We start from the raw sequence: 16473 nt of genomic DNA, 5'->3' as shown, positions 1-16473 counted from the left end.
TTCATGTGGATGTACGTTGAATGCATAAAGGTTTATTTTGCTTCTTTCATCGATGTTTTTCTTGAGAAAGCCTATATTGAATGAATCTTGCACCTTAGACTGGTTTGTACAGGTGCATGATGAGCTTTAATCTCTTCTTATACACAGCTGCATGCTGTCATGGTCACACTGGCTTTGTTTGCTTGTACCGTAGCACCAGCATGCATGCTGCCTCATCAAGATGTCTGATAGTGCCTCTTGTCCTCGCTCGTGCGTATCTTCACTAACCACTACTGTAATCATCCATCCTGTTGTGTGGAAATGTCAGCAAAAAGAGCAAACTGAGTCAAAAATCTTATCTGTGGAGAAACAAGCTAAACATGCTCAATGTGTGTAAAACAGTGTTTGGTAGTTTGTGTGCTTATACAACTGCAAAAGTTCATTTTTATCCCATGAAATTGAGAATAAAATAACACGTGAAATCTGTTTACACTGAAAATATTAGTAAGTCTGACACAATTTCTTTTTCTGGGTCCATGTCAAATGTGTCTTCTGCAAATGTGATTGTGATATTATGCTGGATATTTTTGAGTAGTTCAAGGTACAAAATGTTCAGATTATGGGGAGCTCCATTAACGGATCATATCTGACCGTTTGTGAGGGTGGATGGATCTCTGAGTTGAAGGGTTATTGACGGAGTGGGAGAAGGCAAGTGTGGCTCATTTACTTTCCGAGTCCAAAGTTTCCCGGACTGCTAAAACTCCGACAGTTGTTATTGTTGTTACACATCCGGCCCATCAACCTCAGGTAATCTTCACTTTGTTCCATGGAAAGTAGCGTGGTGTGGAAGTAAAGTTTTTGATATTATAATGGCTGAACAGCATCACATAAGATAGAAATCAGACTGATTTATACAATTTAACGTTCTGTTCATTTCCCATTGTCTTTATGTATCTGCAAGAAAGATGAAATGAGGTTCTGCCAGCCCACAGCACTAAGATTCAGGATGTGCTCATTTAGTCGAATTAACACAAAAACAACGAGTCGTAAGTTTATTCTTTATTTTATTTGGCCTTCGATGCTGCTCGATGCTGCGGATGTCTCCACCAGACTGGCTGTAGCGCTGCTCTACTACCAGGATGTAAACAAGCACAGCGAACAGGATAGCATCTTGAAGGAGCAGCGCTGGTTTGCACTATTTGGATTGAAAAAGGAAGATAAATGTGTATTTGGGCTGTGTCAGGAATGTTTAATCACATCCACACGGGCATGTGGATGTTAACCAGGGAGGACTGAAGATGGTTAGCTTCACTCTTTCAATAATTTGTCCTCAATTAGAGATTTCTTGCGCTAAGTCTAGTCAGTTAAACAGAATTAAGATTAACCGACTACAAAGTAAGTCATCTGGAAGCCTCAGTGCGTTGGACTATTACAACCTGCTAGAAATGTAAAATGGACTTGAGCTTGTAGAGTTCATCTAGTCTTCTGACTACTCAAAGCACTTTAACACCGCAGGTCACACCTCCACATTCACACACTGATGACAGGTTTCTATGTGGTGAACATCAGGGGTAACTAATTCCATTCATACAAATTAATACACGAAGCAACGGGAGCAATTCAGAGTTAAATGTCTTGCTCAAGGACACATGGGACATGTTGCTGCGGGAGCTGTGGATCGACTCCTCGACCTTCCAGTTCAGAGTCAAAAAAATGCAGACAATGCAAAAATCCACTTCATGTCAGAGACATGAGAGTCGGCCTTTATCTTTTCTTGTTCTGCAGCGAGTCAACCCCGGGCAAAACCACACTCCTACTGCAGTATGAACTATTATCTAAGCCATCATTGCCTTATCGTGGATAATAGGCAGACGTTTCCTTTGTTTGTGTATGTTATGCAAAGTGACTGACAGTCCCAGAGCATAATGACAACCTTTACAGCCTCAGTGAGAAGTTTTCAGCTGCTTATGAACCAACCTGAAATGAATACTTTTTTTTTCATTTGTATGACCTGCAAAAGTAATCGAGAGGAGTGTTAATAGACAGCAGGATGACCGAATCAGAAAACATAAATTATGCATAAACAGCCAAGATAGATAGATAGATAGATAGATAGATAGATAGATAGATAGATAGATACGTTATTGATCCCGAGGGAAATTCAGGCCAAAGATCAGCAAATAATTTAAAAATATCACCTTATCCAAATGGTTGTGCCAAAACAGATTCTTTGTTTTGGTTTGAAGCAGATATTTAAAGTGACTACAGTGATGAAGAGATGAGGCTGAAGGGATTTAAAGATGTGGGTCGGGAAATTAAGGGCTAAGGGTCGAAGGATTTGGGATGAAGTGTTGAGTGTAAGGTTCGAGGAATGGAGGGACGATAGATGGACAAGAGAGGGAGAGAAAAATATGTGGTTACGGTCAGATGGATGGAAGAGAAGGAGGATGGACTGCTGTCAGATGTAGATTGTATGCAACATGAGGAAACTCATAATAATAATAATAACTTTATTTATATAATATCTTTATACCTTTAAAAACAACTGTTTACAAAATGCTTTACATATAAAAGCAAATACAAATCAACATTTAGAGGGTGATGGACAGATAAAACAAATACAACAGCATTCAGAGAGAATCGAGGTAAACAGATGGACCAAACTTAAAACAAATGGCTCAAATAAAATAACTAATAATTAGACTGCAGGGGGGTGGGACGAGCATCATTAGCGTGCTCTTTAGTGTTCTCTGTATGGAGCCCGAAGAGGTTCAAAGGTCAAGAGATTAGGAGAAGTACTTTTAAAAAAAGTGGTTTAGGGTCGGGGCGAGAGAGAGGATTGTCTGTTAAAGTATTTTTGAAATAGATGTGGGATGTGTTGAACCAAGTTCTAATATGTTAATCAATACATGCAGACAGGTGATGGAATTAATGAATTCATAGCTTCCATACAAGGTGCATGGGAGTAGTCAATGTTCGAGGGGAAATACAGAAGGAACAAAATATGAGCTGAGTTGAACAGTGGCACCCAGATCAAAAGAAATGAACATGCCCAAAACTTAACCAAAAAGAGGAAGAAAAGGAAAAAAAAAACCCTGTGACGTAAGAAAAAAAAGGGTTTTAACATCCTGTGATGTAGTGATAAGTTAAACCTCAGCTCCAACTCTCATTCACTGTCTGACACACTAGCAGCAGCAGCAGGACAGCCCCTGAGGTAAAACATGTTTTTCATCAGTTACACATCACAGCTAACATAATATCTGCTGTTCTTGATTTCTCATAATGTATTTTCTCTAGTTATACTTTTTTAATTTGTCAGTCTTTATACTCAGGTGTTTATCACAGAGGAGATTCCTGCGAATGTTGGTTTTCAACTGGATTGATAAATGTGTTGTATTACATAAACTGTGGTTATAAGAAGACATTTAACAAATGGATGATAAGGAGAAATGTTGCCTTCATGTTCACAGTGTGATGCTAGTGGAGACATGACGTGTCTGCAGCTCCTGTTCTTGTGTTGTTGCTGCATCTCAATGACCAGCAGCGTCCGAGGTACTACTCATGACTCTAAATGATGATCTGATCTTTTTTCATCTGAACTCCTTCTGTGGTAAACTCTTAAATATGGCCGTGACATATGACACATTTCACCATGTCAAGTGGTTTGTATTAATTTCTTGACACGTTGCTTGAAGGTCAAACTTAACTTAATCATCAAGCGAAGCATCATTTTCATGGTTAAACTTTCCCGTGTCTTGTCTTATCGCACAGCAAAGTCAAATGAGTGCGCATGCCTCCGAGCTCCAGTTTGATCTGATTTAAACCACTCTACCTTTTTTTAACTCTCCTCCTTTATGGACTTAATCCAAGGTCACAAAAGTACTATCAGGGGAATGATGTGTGGGAGTGCGCTTGAAAAGGGACATTTGTACATATTAAAGCATCATTATAAATGTAATCCAATAACAGTAACACACTACTCCAACACTGCATCTGCACAATGTCAAACCTCTCCTCTGAATCTGCAGATAGGTGAACTAACATGCCAGCAGAGACACATCAGCTACTTAAATCAGAGCGTGCCACATTGGGTCAATGTTTGATACCTCGGTGCAGTCCTTATATTTCCACCATATTATGTGGCTCAACAAGTGATTTCTTGCATTGTTAGTAAATGCGACTGTTTTTTTTCCCACTTCCATAGTTGATGGATTCTCCTGTGTGAGTGCCTACTGGGACACAGTGACATGTGTTGTGAACATCACTGCTGATCTCATTGGACGATCCAGCGGCAGCTACAGCCTGAAATTCATTGATCTTTATGAGTAAAAACACTTCATGTTCTAATTTCATTTCACATTTCTCAAATACTTCCAACACAGCTGTTCTGTTTGAGTAATTATTACTATTTGTATCCTTCAGGAATACTGAGACTTCCTGTCCGCTTGTGCTGATGAATGGCAGCTACAACTGTGTCTGCAAAGTCACTGACTCTGATTATTTACGTGTTGAGGATGAATATCAAATAGACCTTTGTCACGACTCCGGCTACCAAACTTTAGTGGATGAGTTTTATCCATCAGACAACAGTGAGTATTAATCTCTCATAATTCACGTTTGTTGTAAATGTGAGTGTGTTGATTTCTTTTCATGAATGTATTAGTGTTGCAGTACTCCAAATCAGTCTTTGTCTGGACACCACTTTTTGACGGTCTCTGTCTCGTCTCGTAATGGAAAGAATTTGTACTCGGTCTTGTCCTGGTCTCCAGATTTTAAATCAAGACCACCACTGGTTGGCTATTTTTCCATGTCATCACTGTGAAAAGAGGAAAACACCTTTCTAAAAGAATAAATCACTTCAAATCATTCATAATTTCGGTTTTTTATCCACCGGTTCCGTCCCTAACCTTCCAATGGTAAGGTCTAAGTGATTGACAAGGCCCCTGCACTCTGCTCCTGGTCTTGGTCTCGCACTCTGACTCAGTCTCGATCCCGAAATGTCTCAGTCTTGTCTCGGTCTCGGAGCACTCTGGTCTCGAGTTTGTCTTGGTTTCTTTTAGTGCGGTCTTGACTACAACACTACATGAATGCATGTCTGATTAAAGCTCCTGAGAGGAGTTTTTTTTTTTAGCTTGAAGTGGAACAAACTGAAATTTATTTTTATGCTTCTTCATGAGCGACTAAAAAAAACTAGATAACTAATAAAATAAAATAACTGCAGTTATTTTAAATACATGAAAAAGCTTCCACAAGGTAGGTGCCAGACAAGGCAAGTTACAGCGTGCTGCAGGAACAGACTTTTTCTGTCATTTTCCATGGCAAAGATTCACAGAAGAACTGATATACTTACATATCTACAGGACAAAATCAACAAAGAGATGAGACGTGCAACTTTGTCCACACACAAACCAATAAAACCTCACAGGAGCTTTAACTTTGCATCCATAACTACAACTTGATTTTATGATAATAAGACATTTCCCAAAGTGCCCGTTTGTTTTAAGGAGGCACAAAACATAATGTTGTTGGTTTTTGCTGTATTAGAAATAATCCTGTTTATTTATCCTGTTCTGAAAATATGTATTGATCAGTTCAGCTGACGCCCCCGCATGATATTGAGGTTGAACCAAGTCCAGAGACTTTCAACATCACCTGGAGAAGTGGATACGAAGACCATAACTATCTTCACAGTAAAATTGAATACGAGGTCTTACTTCAGTTGTCTCAAAGCACTGAAAACAGAGTAAGTTAAGATGTTATACAGAGCCAAGCATTGACACCTTTTTTTCTACAATAAGCCCAAGTAATGTTTTTTCTTTGATTGCTTTCATTTGTTTTCTGCAGACTGCCCGTGTCACAGGACAGGAACGTGCGCTGATTGAAAGAGCAAAAATCAAACCTGACGCTAAATACTGCTTTAAAGTGAGATCTATAGCTAATCATGATGATTATAGGAGTACCTGGAGTCAGTGGAGCCAATCGACATGCGTGAAAAATAAAGTAAAAGAAGGTAAAGGGATTATTTTTTATTTTCTTTTGTAAATGAAATGTCGATGATGCGTGTCCTGCTACACACATTTAATCAAAGCCTGCTTTTTATTTAATACCATGTTTATGACTGGAGAACGAGTGTAGAGATAAACCATTACCTGTATAATCACTTCACAATAATACTTCAAAGAATGATACAAGTCTCTATTGGCGTCAGCCACCTGATATCTGGGCAGTATGACTCAATAATTCTGCATTACTTTGTGAACATTCTCAGAACAAGATAATATATTAGTCACTTTGATGAAATCGCTGGTCCCTGTGGGTGTGGCTGCCGGAGTCCTGCTGTTTGCCTTCAACAGGCCTGCGGCGAGGTGAGTCAACTGTACCGCAACATTCAAGATTAAATCAGCTTCATGTGTTCTGGATTATGAGTGTGTGCCTTAAAGTTAAGATGTGATCATTGCATGTTTTCATTTGCATAACAGAATGATGGTAAAAAGTCTGTCCCACACTCCATCGCCAGCCCCTTTTTTCAGACCTTTGTATCAACATCATGAAGGCAATCTCCAGGTGAGGTATTCTTCGTCTAACTGGCTCAGTGCAAAAGTCTCTTGTCAAGAGGAACGCAATCACATGGATGCTTAAATGACTGGTAACTTCACAAGAGTGGAAGAATCATTGTTAAATTATGAAGACATGTTGAAAAAGTGGAGCTAAACAGACCTAGAGGTAACACTTTTTAAAAGTATCTATTGAAGCACATGTTTACGCTTTGATAAGTTGACTAGAGTGCAGCAGCATAACCTCACATCATAGACCAGAGGTTCCCAAACGTTTCCTCCCACAACCCCCAAAATAACGATGCAAAACACTGGGGACCCCCTCTGTCCAGAGGCGCTGCTTGTCAACAGGCAAGGTAGGCAACCGTTTGGGACCCCAGACCACTTAGGGCCCCCCCCCCGAGAGCTGAGAATCTTATAAATAGATAGATAGATAGATAGACAGATAGACAGATAGATAGATAGATAGATAGATAGATAGATAGATAGATAGATAGATAGATAGATAGATAGATAGATAGATAGATAGATAGATAGATAGATAGATAGATAGATAGATAGATAGATAGATAGATAGATAGATAGATAGATAGATAGATAGATAGATCTAACCTTCTCCAGGGACAGGGACTTCCCCGAGAGCTGAGAATCTTTTAGATAGATAGATAGATAGATAGATAGATAGATAGATCTAACCTTCTCCAGGGACAGGGACTTCCCCGAGAGCTGAGAATCTTTTATCCAACAGCAGTAGCTCAAAATGCGTAAATGTTGTAATGACTGTAGGAAACATCCTTAATGGGGCCCCATCTGAAAGTACTCCCTCTCGTTGTCCGGTTAAGAATACAAAGTTTGTCAATGAAATCACTGAAAAAAGAAAGAACAATGTTGGGACATTGCTAGCAGACTCAAGAATCACCCCTGCCTCTGTCCCTGGAGAAGGTTAAAGCATTAAACAATGGCCACACACACTAATAGGCCACTGACATTAGAACAAGACTCTTTTGATGCCCTCGATAGCGGTTGCCAAATTGGAAACGCTGTCTCAACAAGCAATCAATATGAGCAGGCAAATAACATGAGCTAAGGCAGGCTTTTGAAAATCAAAACAGATGTTTTATAAAGAAATAACCACCTGTACAAGGTGGGCTGATATAAACATGTTTCACCAGGCTATAAACGTTTATTCTGCTGTCAAAATTGATGTTAATGTGGGTTGTGTACGGGACTTTCTGGTCTTTCGGAGACAGCCTCAAGTGGACCCTCCAGGAACTGCAGATTTTTGCACTTCTATATTTTTCAAAACTGGGGGTTGCTTCTTGTATTATATCAGTAGTGATATTATATCAGTAGTGGAGCTTTACGCCCTGAGCAAGATAGTTATAGCTGTAACACAATTGGAGAGCTCAACAGACATTATTACCATGAGGATAACATATCAGTAAAATGACTTGTAATTTTCTAAAGATTTTTAGTTCTCATCTATGCAAGAATCTTTGGATATGTAAAAAACCCCTGTAAAATCCCCTGCTTGCAACTTTCAGTGTTCCCAAGGGCCCTCTTTGGTTTCCTTGTTGATATGTGTAAAAGTAAAATACCTCATCGTCTTGATCAAACCTAATGCATTTCAATTCTGCCCAATTTGCAGGAATGGCTTTCACCTCAAGGCGCATTTCTTCTCACGTACAAACCTGAGGAGGTCTTGACATCCGATGCCGTGACTCTCGTTCCGAAACCTGTTAAAAAGGACCCGGTGGAGAACCAGGACCTCCAAAACCCTTCGGTAATACAACTGCTTCTCACCCAGTGCCAAACCTCCTACGTTGGCTTACCCGGTACACATGACGCCTCGCCACCTGCAACTATGCTCTGTCCAGGGGAAACGTCTTACACTCAGCTGCCCTGTTCTGTCTGGGGAGTCAGTGTGGGAGAAGTAGAGGTTGTCTCCTCTCCAATGACAGATGTGTTCAACACCAGCTGTGCAGACTCTGGCTGCAGTGTAGAGGTCATGACCCAGAGCCCAGACAGCAGTTTACCAATCAGTCCCGTTGATAATGTTCCACCGCCGTGTTTCTGCACTGATTACTGCATCCTCAACAAAACTGCAGGTGGTTTTGCTCCTGTTTTAGTTTCCAAAGGAAGCGGCCTAAATGCTTCATCAGATTCTCTGCAAGACGATGAGAGCTAGAATATTAGATTGAGTAAGTGTGAGGATTTTCTCAGCATACACGGGATGCAGCAACTGTAAAGGGCACATATTATGGAAAAAACTATGTTCTTTAACAGTGTTTTTGAACATATATTACTAAGTGTCTACTTTTGCACATGTCCGCCATTTTTATTCCCGCTACAGAGGAGTGATGTCGACTGGAAAAACTCAAACTTTTAAGAGACACACACCAAAACGAAGCTTTCTGAGAGAGCTGGTTTCTACAGGGTCACAACCCTCCTCTGCTGCTTGATTCATGTTATGTTTGGACCACAGCACAGTACACATGTTTCATTTAGAGCACAGGGGACTGAGTGAAAAGGTGGAATAGAAGTTTAATATGTCCTCTTTGAGACGTAATGCTTGCACACATGCATATCTATTCTACCCCTGCTTCTCATTTAGACAATGCAGGTTTTGTTTCATGCCTTGATTTCTTTACATCTATATGAAACATTTGATCATACCTCACACGCATTACCTCAGCAGAACAGACACGGGCTGCACTTCTTGTAATTATAAGGGTTGACTGCAGAATGTATTGACACATGAATGTGCTGGGTTTTCATACGTATGTAACATTTTTTTTGCTTTTTCATTGCTTATGTTTTTACTTCCATTTCTATTCAACTTTTAGTCTCGAGTTCAAACTGAGAGAGACTAAAATGTTGTTTTTTCTGCGGCTAAAGATAAATGTTTTCAGATATTTGCTGGACTTTTTTCCATCTTTGTAAAGGTTAGTCGTTGATATTTCTGCTGTGGAATCGACAGTCACGACAAAGCTCTTACAATGAGGGTATACTGTGATTATTTTCTTAATTGAATAAAGAATAACATCAATATGATTGTTTCACTATAACTGACTTTATTAATCAGAGAAAGTACAAGTGTTTTTTTTAAATGGTCAATACTAATTTTGTAGTATTTTCTACAAACTTAAGTATTTTCTTTGGAAATCGATACAAAATCAGAATCTTGCAATACACATAGACCTAGCGGACGCAAAATTGCAAGTGCAAACTAAAAAAAATAAAATCATATACATGTAAATAAGAAAAATGTATATAGGAGAAAAAAGCTTTCGAAGTGGGTATGATGTAAGCAAAGGAATAGACCAAAAACATTAGCATAAGAATTAACAAATAATAAGGATTATTTAAAAATAATTAATGTAGTTATCCTATGTCGTCTAGGTAGGGAGAGTGCTATAAAATAACACATTTGTATAATTAGTTTTACTTAAATGAAGGAGTACTTCTCCTTTAAATGTTATCTAATGATGTAGTTTGTATATTTGTATGTTGTTTTTTTTCTAAATTGCTTCATTTGATGGCACCATTTTTCAATCTGTTTAGCACAAAAACCAAGCAGCGATCCCCCGGTGTTGTAAAATTAAGTCTGTGTGGATGTGCAGTTCATCGAGTGTCCACTTGAGGCTGGCTCCAGGAGCCCCAGAACTCACATACACACCCCATTCAAAAATGGCTGAGTTACAGCAGAAGTAAACATGTTTACAGCGTGGTACAAAAAACAATATTTGTCTGATTAGTTGTTGTCATCGGCACACACACCAGTTAGATGTGAGGTGGGTGTGTTGTAGCGGTTGGTCAGGAGGATTTCTCGCATGGCGGCTGGCATTGACAAGCCTTCGGAGCATCCAGCAGGAACAGATGCTCGATGTCACTCAGGCTTTGTCCATTGATATTCACAGTAGAAACAGAAGAAGCTATAGCCACCAACAGTGCTTTAAATCTTACTTCCTTGAGCGGAGATCTGGGGGGCTTATGGGGGGCTTTATGCCCTGAAACATGTTTCTCCAGATAACTTAATAACATGTGATATGTGATGAGGGAGGATACAAGAAGATCATCCACAGATACAGGTGAGGATGTGGTCAGGAAGCAAACCTACTCTCGTTCCATACCTTATCTTTTCATCAGGTGTCGCGTTGATATAACACCTACACAGTGTGCCATGACACAGTGAAGGCCTTTCCCCACCAACACACCCCAATACACTCTAATAATGGACTGAAGGGCAGCTGGTTGAACTGACTCAGTGAAGGTCATGAAATGGCACGTGTGCAATGTTTCATGTATAGGTTTACAGCTTTTTTATTTTATTTTTTTATTATTTTATTTTTTTTAGGGGGGGAGGTCTTGTCCTGTTCTAACATGAAGGTATCCTGAAGTGACTCGACAGGACAGTTGTGATCTGGTGTGAAATAGAAAATTGCGTAAAATAAAAATGGACATGAGGCACAGTGGTTAGTGTGTGCGCCCATGTATGGAGGCTGTAGTCCTCTAACCTCGGCTCTTTTCCTGCACACCACTCCCCACTCTCTTTCAAACTATCTCTGTCATTCAGTGAACCCTCGGCAATCTTTCAAAGAACTTACTGCTACATTTGTAGGCTTTCCTTGAAAGCATTCATTGCGTAATGTGTTCTCGTAAACACAAAAAGTGGAGGAAGTGAAAAGCGACTGATAAGGTTATAAATTACAATAATGTCAGATAAATGTCAAAGCAGACTAAAAGGGAAGGGAGGGTGAGGCTTCAAAGCTGTTCATGCAAGGCAAGTTTATTTATAGCACCTTTCAGACGGCAGGAAATTCAAAGTGCTTTACACACGTATAAAGTATTTGAACATTTCACAAGAGAATAATAAAAGAATAAACAAAATTTAAGAAGCTAAAGTTGAGATAAAACAACAGGAGATAAAGATAAGATTTAAATACATTTAGGTTTGAGCAGAGAAATTGAAGAAAATAGTAAACATGTATTGGAAATACACACCTCGTGAGTAAAACAATGCAAAATGTCTGTAATAAGAGAAAAGGTGTTTTTTCTGAAATGTCACATTGAACAGAAATGTTTTGAGCCTGGATTTAAAAGTGTCAGCTGTTTTAGCATTCAGAGTGCTCTGTTCTTATCCTGTACACAGTGAGGAGGATACGTGCAATAACTATGAACTTTTCTGAAGAACACTGAACTTTGAATGCTTTTCCTGTGTGGTTTCAGGTGCCAGGTAATAAGAGGGCACATTTAGCAACCACAGGTGAATAAATCCTGCCGCCGCGTGGGAGGGAGGCTGCATCATCTCTAAACTCATTTATGTCGGTATACTGTAGGTGATCTTTTTTATTTCATGAAATGATTCAATAGTCAGGATCCTGACAGGCTGCAGATCACTTTTCTGTGTTTATGGATGTGTCTTTTTTTAACTGCAGCTGCCCATGTATAACCAATTTGACTTGGCAGAATAACCCAAGATTTAATTCAGGCAGGAAAACACTTGCTCTCCGCGATGTTTTTACCTTTATGAAGTCATGGTGAACTGTCCCTGACTCACGCCTAATAGCAGGAGTGTAGTGGGGCCTAAATACTCTTCATTTTTCCTCAAATGATTTTTTTAAGCGTCCCATCCAGCGGAGGATAAACGGCCTCTGTTAATAACAGTGACATAAGATTCCGCTTGAATAATTAGCAAGTGTGTGCTATGTTATTTTTATTTTGTTTACCCAGGAGACGTCCTATTGAGGTTAGAAACCTTTTTTTTCAAGGGAGTCCTGCGAAAGCTAATCTCACAACAATTTAAAAAAAAAATTTAAAATGATTAAAAAAACCAGTCCAGTTATATTCAAGTCTGTTTGCAGCATGTTTCATGTGGAAGGTACAGAGTGGACGAAGGCTATTTTTCCCCAGTTCTTAAAGACTTAAAGAGGGTCATCCCTTCAGTTTCCTCAGAACTGCATAATCATACTAAATATGGTCAATCAATTCATGGGTATACCCTCTATGGAGACTGAAAAGTAAGTCGGTATGATCCGCACACCTGCACTACCAATACCTAATGGGGTTTGATGTAAACCATTGTGTCTTGTCTTTTTTATAACTTTTTTCCCCCAGACGTTCCTCTTCAGCACTAGGTGGCGCTGTGGCCGCCAAACAAGCATCCACCGGCGAACGAAGAAGAAGTAGACCGGAAGCAAAGCTGATGATCAGCTGTTCGTGTTGTTAGCTCGTTGATGTTTACAAGCTCTACTCGGCGTCGTTTGCGCTTCTTCAACATTTCACATTTGAACATTTGAATCTAACTGTATTGTTTTTTTTGTTGTTGTTGACGTTTTAAAAGCGGTTAGTGTCTGTTGTTAGCCTGGTATCCTTGTTGCTAGGCTAACGCAGCTCGTGAGTTAACGTCAAACAACAGGCGGGTTTTAAATCTGATTCTGATGATGAATTTAGTCAGAAACGCGTCTCTGCAAGCTCACTTGCGCGATGACGAAGCTGTCGTGGTGGAAAACGCGATCCGGCTGGCGATAGACTCGATAATGAACGTGCTGTACGGCGTCAACAGCGCCAAGACGCGCGAGCAGCAGCGAACGGTGGCCGAGAGGGACAGAGAGATCCAGCGGCTCGAGCGCAAGGTGAGGGAGGCGGAGCGCGAGCTGCAGGTGCTGCGCCGCCAGCAGGGATGCTCCTCGTGCGCGTTGTTGGGAGACGCGCGCGGAGGCCTCGTGACCGGATCTCAGAACCGCGTGGAGCCCGAGGTGACAGCAGGGCAGCAGGACTGTGACAGGAGGGTCTCCTGTAAGTAAACACGAGTAGACAAGTTCATTAATAAACATCACATTTCTAAAAACAAGTCAAAGTGCTCCAAAAGCATCCTGAGAGAGAAATCACGTAACTTAAAATATGTTCAAGTAAAAATAACTCAAATAAAATGAATTGAAGTAAGAATATAAAAGGGTTAAAAGTTTCTGCAGAGTGAAGGATTAAAATCTTTATTAAAATAGTTTAGTTAAAGCAGCAGCTGCACACAGGTGAGTCTTTAACCTGGAAGAGTTTGTTCCAGATATACAGAGCATAGAAGCTGAACGCTGCTTCTCCATAGTTTGGTTCTGACAGCAGACCTGAGCGGTCCGGATGGATTTGTAGCTACTACTAATCCATTGAAGCGCTTTATAAACCAGCAGCTGGATTTTAAAAGATGATGGTCCTGGCTACTTTATTTGCATCCATCATGACACTCACAGGTTACAACAACAAGGAACAAGACACCAGAGAAAAGAGACACTTTTTAAAACCTACTGAAACATGATTTTAAATAAAGCCCTACAATATACAACAGTACTCGATTCACCGTCACTCAGATCGTACAGGAGATAAAAGTCTCAATCAATAAGATCAATAAAAATAGAAGTAAGAAAATAATCTGTTCAGTCAGGGTAAAAATAGGTTTTGCATAATTTCCTTTCAGTGATGGCAGCAGGAACAAACGTTTGTGTGTCCTTCTCCACAGTGGACCTTTTTGCTCGCCCCGCCTCACACGTGTCCTCCCAAAGCCACGAGTCCGCTCCTCTGTCCTCCCCCTGCGTGCCGGGTCTGGATCAGACCTGCACCTCCCACTCCTCCGAGTCCTCAGGTGTATCAGACGCAGCGGGGAGCCTGCCTACGCCTCCCAGCAGCGGCAGCGGCGGCGGCGGCGTGGTCATCAAGGAGGAGCCGTGTGACGTGGACGCAGTCTTGATCAAGTGGGAAATGAACGAAGAGAGCATCATGGACGGGGGAGAAACCACGAGCAGCCTGTGTCAGGAAAAGGAAATCCCCAGTGTAGAAAGTAACGTATACTATCATCAATTCTTACTATGCAAGAATATTCAAAACGTTTCAGGATAATGATCGCTGTGTCAAGCTTTTTTTCCCCTGTGTTGCACAAACTGTATCTATTGTAGCGTTAGAGCTGAGTTTCTGTTCTAACACGACCATCAGACTGTTTAAATGAAACCAAACTGTGCTCTCTGAACACTTTCAGAACAAGCGGAGAACAGAGAGCTGAGGGAGAAAGCTCACACAGACTCAGGAGGACACAGCATCACTGAGGGAGAACACCTCAGGTGGGTTCTGTCATACCTTTTAGAGCCTCGACATTTATTCATTTCCTGTGTTTAAATGTGGAAATGTAAACTGTGTTATGTACGCTTTAGAGAAAAAAAATAAATCAAAGCCTCAAGTGGACACTGGAGGAACTGCAGTATGGTGTACTTTCACATTGGCTTCTTTTCAACTCTGTATGTTGAGAAATGCTTCAAATGTTCAAACCTTTAGCATGCATACATGATGAAACAGTTTTGTGTTTATTGACCGATCACTTACAAAAATGTAATTGGTCCCTGGTGCAAATTAAACCATCATGAATTCTACCAAGAAAAAGAAGTTAAATCTTAGTGCATTAAAATGTGATGTTGATAATAAATGATAGTTCAAAGTGTGTTTACTGTTTAAACACCAGAGTAAAGCAGAGATTAATGTCTTTAAGCCAGGGGTGTCCAAAGTGCGGCCCGGGGGCCATTTGTGGCCCTTGAGTGGATTTTTTGTGGCCCTTGACTTCAAATCGAAGAATCAGAAGATTTTGGCCCCAGGCCTCATCAGATGGCATATTTCGTTCTTTTTTTCTTTTTCATGTTTGCGAGGGAGACCTATAAAAGCCTGACTATTCTTTCCAAAAAATGAGAACACAACAGTTTCCCACTGCAATTAATTATTGTGTATTTACATAACTTTTTGAAGAGGTCAAAATACAAAAAGTTCCTTCAAATATTTTAAAAAAAACAAACAAAAAAAAACCCTGTGGCCCGTGAGCAATTCTAACGTGACAATTTTGGCCCACAAGAAAAAAAGTTTGGACACCACTGCTTTAAGCTTTATGGAAGACATTCCTTCAATGAAGCAGCTGTGGTACGAAGGTGTAAAGGAGGGGTTCTCAACTGGTGGGCTAAAGAAATGTGTCTGTATCTTCTCATCTGTGTGACACACACACACACTCACCCGTCTCCACCTCCTCAGGAACAAGAAGAAGAGCGTACCGATGTCGGAGCTTCCAGAGGAGGTTCAGAAACTAAAACGCGCAGCCTGGAGAGCGGCGTCCAGGAGGTACTACGCCCGAAAAGTGGCCCGCCAACAGGCGAGCCCCTTACGCTCCGCCTCCTTCCCTCACATGATGAACTCCCACTACTCAGCACCCATCTCGATCGTGGGGAAGAGAAAAGAGATGCTGATGTCGAACTCACCTGGCGATGCACAGACGCAGCAGAGGGAGGCGTGGCGAGCTGCATCAAGGAGGTACTACGCTCGAAAAATGACTCTGCCCCAGACGGATCCCTCGCAGTTCGTGCTGCAGAACACGGAGGCGACTGGAGAAACACTGGCAGCGAACAGAGGAGAATCTCACAGCAACACTGGAGGAATCATGTGCAGCTGATCGGCCTTTACATTCTGCTGAACACTAGACTGTGTGGTTGTTTATACTTTTTTTTAAATTTGTACTGATGGTGGTGGGATCTCTCTCCTTTTCTCTGATAGGATCTCAACAGTTTGAACTTTAAATCAGCCGTTTGTTTGTTTCAACAGTCCAGTCATGGAGAACTAAACTGCTTTAACATTGGTTCTTAATTCTGAATGTTTCATGTTTCTTAACTTTCAGCGTCTTCGGTTTACTGCCTTGCATGCCAGTACAAAATGCAAACTACAAATAAAGATTGAACAATGTATTCTTTCTGAGACATTATCGTGTAAAACTCATCAGCGCCCCTGGAGTCCAACATGTGCAACTACAATCAAGGCATCAGGGTCAAATTCAAATTCTAAGATCAATAAAGGAATAGCCACTGTATTTCTACTGACTGGAATTCAAATGTATGAGTGTCTTTCTTTGAACAACTAATAGATAATA

The 16473-nt window shown here is 40.7% G+C and overlaps 2 protein-coding genes across 2 annotated transcripts in view; both read left to right on the top strand.

Moving 5' to 3' along the window:
- sv2a (synaptic vesicle glycoprotein 2A) overlaps positions 1 to 16473 on the top strand; it is a 215272-nt gene that overhangs the window by 152249 nt on the left and 46550 nt on the right. The window lies entirely within an intron of this gene.
- LOC306823416 (uncharacterized protein) lies at positions 12659 to 16289 on the top strand. Its single transcript, XM_079342922.1, has 4 exons — positions 12659 to 13331; positions 14044 to 14361; positions 14557 to 14638; positions 15588 to 16289. Exons 1-4 carry the CDS (start codon positions 12974 to 12976, stop codon positions 16000 to 16002), a joined length of 1173 nt encoding a protein of 390 aa, XP_079199048.1. The 5' UTR covers positions 12659 to 12973; the 3' UTR covers positions 16003 to 16289.

The sequence above is a fragment of the Symphodus melops genome, assembly GCF_947650265.1.
Source record: "Symphodus melops genome assembly, chromosome: 5".
Classification (NCBI taxonomy): domain Eukaryota; kingdom Metazoa; phylum Chordata; class Actinopteri; order Labriformes; family Labridae; genus Symphodus; species Symphodus melops.
Note: the sequence above shows the minus strand (reverse complement) of the source record. Positions and strands in the feature narration are given on the sequence as shown.

What these genes read in the sequence shown, in the direction of transcription:
- LOC306823416 (XM_079342922.1), top strand. Translation starts at nt 12,974, where the DNA reads ATGATGAATTTAGTCAGAAACGCGTCTCTGCAAGCTCACTTGCGCGAT. An exon ending in CTGTGACAGGAGGGTCTCCT is followed by an intron (nt 13,332 to 14,043) that starts GTAAGTAAACAC and finishes CCTTCTCCACAG; the next exon opens with TGGACCTTTTTGCTCGCCCC. An exon ending in GGAAATCCCCAGTGTAGAAA is followed by an intron (nt 14,362 to 14,556) that starts GTAACGTATACT and finishes GAACACTTTCAG; the next exon opens with AACAAGCGGAGAACAGAGAG.